This window comes from Eucyclogobius newberryi, unplaced genomic scaffold (assembly GCF_026437365.1).
Source record: "Eucyclogobius newberryi isolate DKJ021-1_F unplaced genomic scaffold, fEucNew1.0.hap1 SCAF_14, whole genome shotgun sequence".
In the NCBI taxonomy this organism is placed as follows: domain Eukaryota; kingdom Metazoa; phylum Chordata; class Actinopteri; order Gobiiformes; family Gobiidae; genus Eucyclogobius; species Eucyclogobius newberryi.
The window spans coordinates 17,005,753-17,016,174 of NW_027315768.1; the positions used below are offsets into that span (position 1 = coordinate 17,005,753).

General features: G+C 39.4%; 1 protein-coding gene across 1 annotated transcript; it reads left to right on the forward strand.

Annotated features, from left to right (window-relative positions):
- On the forward strand, positions 1 to 4,637 carry ednrbb (endothelin receptor type Bb). The gene is made up of 7 exons (XM_072444586.1): positions 1 to 1,413; positions 1,502 to 1,614; positions 1,795 to 1,999; positions 2,736 to 2,876; positions 2,983 to 3,116; positions 3,194 to 3,302; positions 4,411 to 4,637. The coding sequence occupies exons 1-7, from the start codon at positions 994 to 996 to the stop codon at positions 4,549 to 4,551; spliced, it is 1,263 nt and encodes a 420-aa protein (XP_072300687.1). The 5' UTR covers positions 1 to 993; the 3' UTR covers positions 4,552 to 4,637.
- Positions 4,638 to 10,422: the final 5,785 nt, after the last annotated feature.

Here is a 10,422-nt window from a genome sequence, read left to right on the forward strand (position 1 = left end):
CAGAATATACATCCTAAAGGTCACTTGACATTAGAGGAGCACACATTTCCATGTTCAAAAAAGCGCAGAAGAAGGTGTCGGATATGATATTAACAATGGGATCTCTCTGCTTGTCACATGTTTCATGCTCCACCTCCAGGCGCTGCAGGTTGTCATAAAGCTGTCAAGGGAAGAAGTCACCTTCTTCAGCGCTTTTAGAGGCTCTATCTCTCTGGTAGGATCTCGCCGACTGGCTCATTTTAGAAAACACACAATATGTCATCCAACAGAATCTCTAGAGGACATTCAGTGAATATTGCATGATTCTATTTGAATCATTTTTGTTATTGTTCTGCTGTAGTTGCCCGGCAGGAGTCTCGCTTCTTGTTCCACTAAAATGTTGTGCGCTTCAGTTCTATTATATTTTCAAACAATGGCACTGAGTGGAAAGGTGATTTTAAAAAGAGCCAGTCACCTTGTATGTGCTTGTGAAGAACTTTATATCACCGGTAAAATGCCCTTAGAGTGAGAGGGACAAACAGCTGTAACATCAGATCTTTCCTGACACCTATAAAATGATCTCACTCGGTGATAACAGACAATGCTCTTCAACAGCATGCTTTTGTTCAGGGTGATGCATCAAGGGAAGTAATTACAGTCACTACTGACAGATCGATGACTAATGCTGACAATAATACCTCGCTCCTATAAAAGACACATTTTCCTCAGCAGGCTTCCCACATTTATGGCAGAGCTGTCTTTGTGTTAAACATCTTGCCTGTTTTGTAGTTATTACACAGAGCTATTTCATGCTGCGTTTGGCGGTGTTCCTCTGAAGGTAAACTGGCATTCAGTGTATCACAATTTATCAGGCTTATTTATGTTGGCTTTTTTTAATGTTAATCCTTTACCTCTCCGGCGGCATGTGTTGCAAATCTCAGCGTGCTAATTATTTCCACTCTTTTCTTTTCAGTTCCAAATCCTTTCTGTGCCCGAAGAGGAAAATCGACAACAATGTGGACTGTGTTGCTTGCTCTTTGTTTGGGAAATATTCTGGTCACAGGAGAAACCAGTGATCAGCATTCACAGCCACTCTCTGTAATTGAACGCGCTGGAACCACCATGTCCCCTGATCTTTTAATACAAGAAAAACAGAAATCCAACAGCTCAATCCATCCACCTGGAGTAGCAGGACCAAAAGCACCGCTGCCTCCCATGTGCTCGGAGCCAGCTCGAATCAGAGACACCTTCAAATATGTCAATACCGCAGTCTCCATACTTGTGTTTGTGGTCGGAATCCTGGGGAATGTGGCCTTATTAAAAATCATATCTGCAAACAAGTCCATGAGAAGCGGGCCCAACATTCTTATCGCCAACCTCGCTTTAGGAGATCTCATCCACATCGTGATTGACATCCCAATCAACACATACAGGGTGAGTTGTTCAAAGCAAAACCATGGTTCTTTTTTTGTCCAATTTAAAAGTTAACCTTGAACTGATTCCGGGGTTGTTTTGGTAACAGCTGATAGCAGAGGACTGGCCGTTTGGATTGGTGCTGTGCAAACTTGTCCCCTTTGTGCAGAAAGCCTCAGTAGGCATCACAGTGTTGAGCCTCTGTGCGCTAAGTGTTGACAGGTAAGGAGATAAGATGCACTCAACCAGAGAATGGTGTCCAATCTCCCAGCACTATCTACATCAGGGTGGACAGATATGTATAGCATTTGCTCTTGAAATGTTCCTTTGGCCAAACTGTGTATCACTTTTAAAGACAGAAGTCCCTTAGGCCAAAACAGTTTTTTTGTATTGATTTTGCAGATACCGTGCCGTAGTATCCTGGAATCGAATCAAAGGCCTCGGGGTCTCAGCTTGGACAGCGGTTGAAATAGCCCTCATATGGGTTGTTTCCCTCATACTGGCTGTGCCTGAAGTGGTGGGGTTTGATTTGATAACCATGGACTATAAAGGCAGACATCTGAGAATATGCCTCTTGCATCCCATGCAAAGCTCCCAGTTCATGCAGGTAATGAGATTGTTCCCACCAGATAAAAGCATTTCTTTTTGCATTGAGCTTTGTAAGTAGTGGACAGAGAATGTACTGTGTGAGGACAAAACACTGATTTAGCTTTGATTTCATGTATTGACCAAAATGTGTATTTTGCTCTTTTTAGTTTATTGAAGGTACCAGTAAGAGTACAGTAGTTTGATTTTTTTCAGTGACATACAATAATATATATTTTTTAAATGGTCTGAAATCTCAAGGAAATAAAATACAAAAGCATGTAAAACTAAAAAAAATGGATCCTGTGATCAATATGAGTGTTCACAGTTACAAAGGTAAAAAGGTGAATGTGACTAACTGGAAACAATTGGCTAATGCTAAGCTCATGACTAGTTGCTCATGGTCAAATTTAAACACAGTTCAGATTGAAGTGAATGACAGCGCTTCAGACAGAGCAGTGCCTCCAGTTATGTTCACTTGTTAAGATAGTGCATTTTGTAAATGTAATTACTTTAATTAATTTAGTATTCCTACTTACTTATTTAGTCTAGCACTGTCTTCTTTTCTGTTGGAATGAATTTGTCGTAGTGGTTTGCATAAGTGGAAATTTGGAAGCTACATCAGAGCAACCACAATAGCATCTTTCTAGCCGTGTATGACTGAAAAGTATTGTTGAACCTAGAATAGCAAACACAATGTCTTGTCCTGTCACACTGCACATACGCTGACTGAGTTTCCTGTCGTGTTCCATCCACAGCTGTATAAATCAGGAAAGGACTGGTGGCTCTTTGGCTTCTACTTCTGCATGCCTCTGCTTTGGACTGCTATATTCTATACACTCATGACCAGGAAAATGCTGAGGAAGAACGCTGAGGCTTTAAGTGACCACACCAAGCAGGTTATTTGTCAATTGTGTTATTTTCAAGTACCCGTTTGTCACATAAATCATCTTGACTGCCTTACTATCCCTCTTAACTTTACTGATGAGCTCTTTGCCACTGCAGAGAAGGGAAGTTGCAAAGACGGTCTTCTGTTTGGTGATTGTCTTCGCGCTGTGCTGGCTGCCTTTGTACCTCAGCAGAATCTTGAAAAAAACGATTTATGATCAAAAGGATCCTAATCGGTGTCAACTTCTTAGGTGCAAAATGCAAATACATTTTTATTCTACTTCTATCCTCAGTCAACATTTCTTCCTAAATCATCTTTTTATTACAGTGTTTTCCTTGTCCTGGATTATTTTGGCATTAATATGGCATCACTCAACTCATGCATTAACCCCATTGCTTTGTATATTGTCAGCAAAAGATTTAAAAGATGTTTCAAGGTAAGACTCACATGCCTTAGAAATAGAAATGTAACTGCTCAGTTATTAAACATATAGTGCAATCACTTACAAATCTCATGGATGAATACAAAGCACGAATAGAAATTACTCTTCATTAAAAACCTGTCAGTTAATGACTTGGTTTCATATCCTTGTAATTTATTTATTAGTATTGGATGCATTGATTGCTTGTGCCTTTAGCTCATTACATCATTCTGACTAGACATAATGCCATCAAGACATTATTACAACATTATAGTTACAAAATGCTGATTGAACCGTTTTGAATTGTAATCCCTGCTTTTAACAGCTTCTAGTTAACCTTTTAGTTCTGTTGCTACAATAAAATATAATAACTAATAACAGCTAACATAGATTTATGAGATTTACATTGCTGTTGCATTTAGGGCTTCATTTATATGTAACTCGTTTTATACATGACACTTTGCCAATGTCTGAACATCATCAAGCTACATTTTAATCAGCCCCATGTGTCATGGAGGTCATATTGACTCATGTCTATGAAGTGGGCAGACAGGAGCAAACAATGTCTTATAGGGGATAAGTGAGAATGGTGTGGAAAAAACAGGCCTGATGCTTGGCAAGCTACCAGACAGTCTGTCAGTGAATCAGAGTGATGTCTTACAAGAAAACATGGCTTCAAGGCAAATTTGAAAAGGGAAATAATTCAAAAGCATTTTATTGTATTCTCAGATCAAAAAGTGCTCTTCCAAAACACACTTTGATTCGCTTTAGCTGTCAACAGAGGGGAGCGCATTGCATTGCATTTAGAACTCCAAGGTTCCCTCTGCGTCAAACTGTGGAAAAAAGAAGAAAGCTAAACAATGCATTTAACTTTTAGGTTAAGTACAGCGCCCTTACAAAAGCTAAAAAAAAAATCCGAACGCACAGATCAAACAGAATTGTGGTAAGCAGCACTGTCTGATCTTAGTCTTCAACCTTAAATCACAAAGTCAAAGCGAATAGCAATTATTCACTCCAATTAAATTATACTGCCACTTCTCCACTCAACACATGTTCCGATGTGGCCCTTTTTTCTGTGTCATAAATATGTGTTGCACGCCTTTTTGTGTGTGCGTCCCTCCAGGCAAGCCTGTGCAGTTGGTGCCTACCTCTTCAAGCTGTTACGTGTGACGAAGTGCAGTCTGTTTTGAAGTCCAGAATGCATGATCAGGCCTCGGAGAATCCACATCAAAGCCTGGACACCCACGACCACACCTCTACCTGAGAAAACACCTCCCAGCACTACCACAGCACAGATGAAGCCCTGTCAATACTGTTTGTGTGTATATTTGTATAAAGTGTACAAAGAAGTTGGAAGCAATACATTGTAAATAACAGAAACAACCCTCTGTAAATAGACAATCTGCTGGAATTTGGGGGGATTTTTGCCACAGTCACATCCTGTGATTTATAACTCTTAGAATATAATGTATATGCTGATAAATACATAATTTAGTAAAATGATTCAGTTGTAGTCATCTGGGCACTGGGCACAAGAAACTCTCATCCAAGAGTCTTTCTCTGCCCACTTGGCGGAGCCTCCTGATGATAGCCTGTCCTTTTTATCTATTTGTTTGTGTAGCACCTTTTCTGTTAAGCAAGATAAATCAAGCTATTGGACCAGATTTAGGTTTGGAAGGAATAGTGACTAATGTATGAACGAGCCAGACAGAAGTTTAAATAGAAAAGCCGACAGTTACTGAACAGATGATAAACAAACATTCAAAAGACAGCTGGTACTTAGTTTTAGTTAAGATACCTTTGCAACACGCTCTTATATTGCTTCAATGTTTGCGTTCTTGTTTAAGTTCATATAAAAGGTTTAGTTACAAGTTATTTTCTGTTTAAGTCTAATTTAGTTAAAAGGGCTTTCAGTTGTAATAGTTGGTTTGAGGCTGAGTGGTCCTCAGAGTGCAGACCTCTAAAGGAAGCTGCTGTCCGCTCAGGTTCTAAAAGATCATGTTAGAGAACGGAGCCTCTGAACACGGCCATAGAATGAAAAGGGGCAGGAGAAGAAGAACCAAGGTTCCAGCCCAGTATCGCTAAAAGACACTACCTGCCAAGCTTCATCAGCAGAAGTGAGGGGAAAACTGGCTTATATGAATACATTTTGGACCAATTTAGATAGTCATGACTTTTAGATTGAGGTCACTGTTTGCCTTCTTTTGACCCTGTTCCTTTCAGACGTCACTGGCCTCAAATAGTCTATTCTGTATCATTTGTTACTATCCCAAAATGGGATTTTTGGGTGGGGATGTCTTTTAAGGCTTGCAAAAGTTCTTAGTCTGGAAGATGGAGCAAACTTAAGCAGAAATATTTTAACATTGTCTAAATGTTTTATATGCCTGAGGGAACGTCCCAATATAGCAGGTCATTATGACAGCAATATTTAATAGCAATACAAGTGCCACATATTCGTAATATCTTCCACCACTTATGACTCTCAACTTTCTGGCATCTCTGTGAAGTTTTCTTGCTTGGGTATATAAAGCTGTCGTGAATAACGCCTTGCGCGTCTTTTGCACGTCTTTTGTACAGCTGTTGTCGGCTGAACATCTGCTTAGGCATGAGCTATTTGCCCTCCGGGGCCGACTCATCAATCATTACATCAGATTTTACCTACTAGCTTTCCTGTATCATGCATCACTGTTCTCACTGTTTTGGCCATGACGTTAACCTGGCATCCATCAGCAGACATCTTGTCATGGCCCGGCTGCTGCATAACTTTAATTCCCCCATAGATTGGACAATGAAAAGACAATGTAAAATCTGACCAATGGAGCGTCAGAGGAGCGTAGCTGAAAAGATTTGCTGAATTATTCGGCTAATAATGTGTGTGTTTTATTGCGCACAGTTTATGGTGTTCCTTCTGCTGTTGAAACCTTGAGAATGGCATAAACCCAGCAGCACATGTAGATTGCGTCTCTCGTGCTGAATGACTGATTGATGGTGTCCTATTTTTAATGCATTGTTAAATCTGTAATGAACGGAGACACTTTATAAAAGACCTGAGAGGGGAGAAGAAGCAAAACGGAGATGACAGAATGAGGTCAGGAGGAGAGACGCAGCGAGGAGGGGGTAGAGATGAGCACCTGATAGGTCTCCCTGTCACAGGACAAGGCAAGCACAAATACAGCGTGCTCCTGCAGCTAATACCGTATCAGTCTGCAAAACTGTCTCGACCCTGAGCGCTGGAATGAACACCTATTAAAAGTTTTCAAAGTGAGGCAAGCATACAAGTCACAACTATTTGTGAGGAATCAGGAAAATGATCTAATAAGACCTTGTGACGTTATGAGAACGAGACAGGCGATAAAAGGTGAAGATATGGGATTTCTAAACTCCCTTGTACTGTACTGATTTTCACTTCTGCAGGTGTTATTAAACCTATTTTTTCTCTTTTATGTACTGTTAAACTTTATCACGTCCCAGTATTAGCTACATAAATTCTCCTGCACTGTACAGTGCACTCTAATTGCTTCTATAAAAAGTGCAATAGTTTATTTGATAAACCTTTCCACAATGCAGTATGTAATTAAATGAAGCATTGAGGTGTAACTTGTGGCTTTAACCACATAGAAAGTTGTTTGCTCTGTCGGGTGTGAATTAAAAATAATTGTTTAGATTTTTGTAATGAAGAAATAAATAAGTGCTTTCTTTACAAATCTTGACAAATAGGGCCAGTGAATCCCAATTATAGTTAGTAAGGCACTCCTAATGACCAAGGGCACCTGGCTCGTTTGTTTGTTTGAGGATTTGGAAGATAACAAAAAGTTAAATTGAAAATAAGGATAAGAGATGTAATTGGCAAAGGCAAACAAACCATTACCTATGCTCTAATTTAACAACACTTTAAATCTACTGTTTTATAATAATGAATTACCTGTGAGACAACACATCTGCATGCAGTACATGTTACAGGTAGATGTTCATAAATCATTCAGCGAGGGTTACAGGGGAGATTTAGTTTGTTGCTATGAATCTGTTCTGTCTGGATCCAATAAGGGGAAAGTGCCTGTTTTAAAAACACACATGTCCTGCATATCAAAATCGGTATCTTCAAATTACCATTTCTTCATCATTTAATTAAACCTGGAGTAGGGTTGTTCAAGTACTTACAGCTACTTAAATGTTGAGCTATTCAGGCTGAACTTTTTTGTGAATTGTTACAAAATATTCCAATCAGAATCTCATCTCAAATCTTTCTCCACTTGGACTGCTGTAAATTCATTGGTCAAAAGTTTAAATTTTCAAATGTTGTAGAGATGCCAGCTGACTTAAAGTACATCCAAGTCAAATCATCAACCGTTGCCAAAGAGTTTTATTGGAAGCTTGGAATGCAATATCAGTTATTAACAACCTTACTATTTATGCAGACGTTTTACAAAAATAGCTCTAAAGCTGATTTCATGTTTTCATTATACACATGTTCTAAATAGGGAGAACATCCTCTGTGCCCATGTGTATACATACTTCATTAAGTAATCAGTGTATGTAAATGTGTTCACATGGTTTGGCATGTTAAGGGGATTGGCTAAAATTGACATCAAATAATGTGCATTTCAAACACTTTGAATAACGCTTTCTTTCCTATTATGCAGTGCATGTGCCTTGATGTGCAATATACAGTACATAAGGAAAACATTGTTACACATATCACAATAAACCCAGTGCGTGTCTGTGCAAGCATCTAATTGATTATATCAAAGCAGAAACATTTGATTAAAGCCGTCGCTAAAGACATTTCTGTTTGCTCATTTTATTTTAAAGTTGTAGAGTAAAGACAAACTAAGAATTCAAATGCAAATGTGTTTGTTTGTGATTAGCCTTTCCAGCGAGTACGAGTGGAGAGAAATAACTCGTGGGCTCAAACCCCCACACATACATACTGCTTTTACAAGATACCTTCTCGTGGCCCTCTCTGTTCACACATAAGAGAAAAAGTGTGTCTCTGAGGCTTTGAATGTTGGATTGAACTTCACTGGGCTGGATAAAAGGGTTCAAACTGCTCATTTACCTTGATGGCAATTTGTGATGCGTTTTGAACTGGTGGATCTTGGGAATAAAAATGTGTTGAAGAGTCAGTCTTATGGGATTTGGGCTTTTATAAACTGTGGCATTGAGTGTGACCTACATTTATTTATTGGAATTCTACTATTTGAAGCATTATTGTACGGTATAGTGCAGGTCAGTTTGATAAAATAATCAGTTTATTGGGTGAACTTGCTGTACTTTTGTTTTGCTTTGGTTAAATGGATATTGTCAGAATTGATTTGAACATGGAGGCATGCTTTCTCACACGGTCCTTTTGAATCCCAGAGCCAGGGCTGTGGGATTACATCTGACCATGGGATAAAAGTACGGAAATTAAAAGTGAAAAGAGTGGATTTAGCATATACAAATCAAATGTATTTGTTTTTTATTTATTTACGTGAATGATTTTTTGAGCAGCTTTTTTTGACGTTAAAGTAAAGCACGGTGGACCTTAGTACAGCCAACACACTCTCATCCCAAAACATATCGTAGTGAAGTATCAGGCTCTTTCTTCTGGGTTTGCAATGGCTTAAATGTCTCATAATTAAGTGGGTGTCATCCCTCATCTGTCCAGGAGTGATCCAACTTAGAAATAGGGAAAAATCAAGATGTTTCAACTTCCATCCAAAAGTAATTTTCTTCATAATTAGATGTAGACATTCAAAGACAAATAGTGTTGCCTGAATTCCATTAGGTATTTAATTTGACACACTTTAAGCCATGCTCGGACACTTTGCTTTTGTTGCTCTTGACTCTTCATGGGGTGTAGTGGGTTTTTTACCTTCACAGTAAGAACTAATCACAATATATTTTGACACAGCCCTCGGGCAGTGTGTCTGTTACTTTACCCATGTTATTGATTTGTATAACGGCCCGTATTGATCACGTGACCTTAATGTAGTTTTGCAACTGTAGCAATGAGTGTGCTAATCTCATCAGGGAGATCTCAGACAAACAGTCTTTGGTCGTTAGACATTACATGTTTAACTTTGTGCATGTTCAGCAAAACATGATGCAACTCCTGTCTGGAGTGTGACTGGAAAGGCTAACAAAATGATTGATGATGGCCGAGAGCGAAATAGCACTCCAGGTTGGTACTGTGAAACGTGCAACACTTTTGTGCACAAGTATTTTTTTTACATATATTTTGGGTTCTCAAACAAACTGCAGGACAATAAATTGTTCTGAGAAATACATTTTACTTTTTGTATCATTGTTCAAAAAGACTAGGACTATTGTCGCACATCTGAAACCCCAAAATTACGGTACCCAGACAAACAAAGAAATCTGTTATACCACTTTAAATAAAAGTCGACAATGAACAAACAGCACAGTGGTAGGTGTCTGAAGCCACAGCCGCTGCACTACTGCCAGATGACAGTGACACTCTCATGCTGTGGCTGTGCAGAGCCTGATGTCAGCCAAGCAGTGCCTCAGCCCTCCTTTGCAATCTGGAGACACACACAAACCCTGATAGGGCTCCCCATCGTGCTGCCCCGACTCCCCAGACTGTGGATTTAATTAAATACTGTGAAATTAATTAATCAGTGGGGTGGCAGGTAAAAGGACTTCTCATTGGAGTCGCTCTACATCCAAGACAAGCATTTCACATGCACTGACACTCGTTAATTTGCGGTATGTCCCATTATAGTTACAGAGATGCAACAAATTTGAAACATAGCTTGACGTGAAGGGGAGAAAAAAAGTAATGGAAACGATCAAAATAGTAGCCCGCCGAAAATCAAAGTGTAAACCTGTGTTTGATCTGTTCTATCAATTAATTAAAAATTCCAGTCCTGTATAATAATGTGGTGCAAATGAGATGGAAATTAGATAAAATATTCATTTAGTTATCTGGGGAATCTGCCTGGAGGGTTTTTCAGTCTTTCGGTCTGGCTCAAAAGGCTGTCCATATGGCAATTATGTACAGTAGTGTTGCAGGAGAATTGGTGTGATGCCTACTGGCGGGGAGCAGAGCCTGCCTGTGACAAACTGCAGCCTGGATCTGATTTGAGTGGAGGGAGATAATGAGGCTGTTGTAAGCCTTAAGTATGGAGCCTGC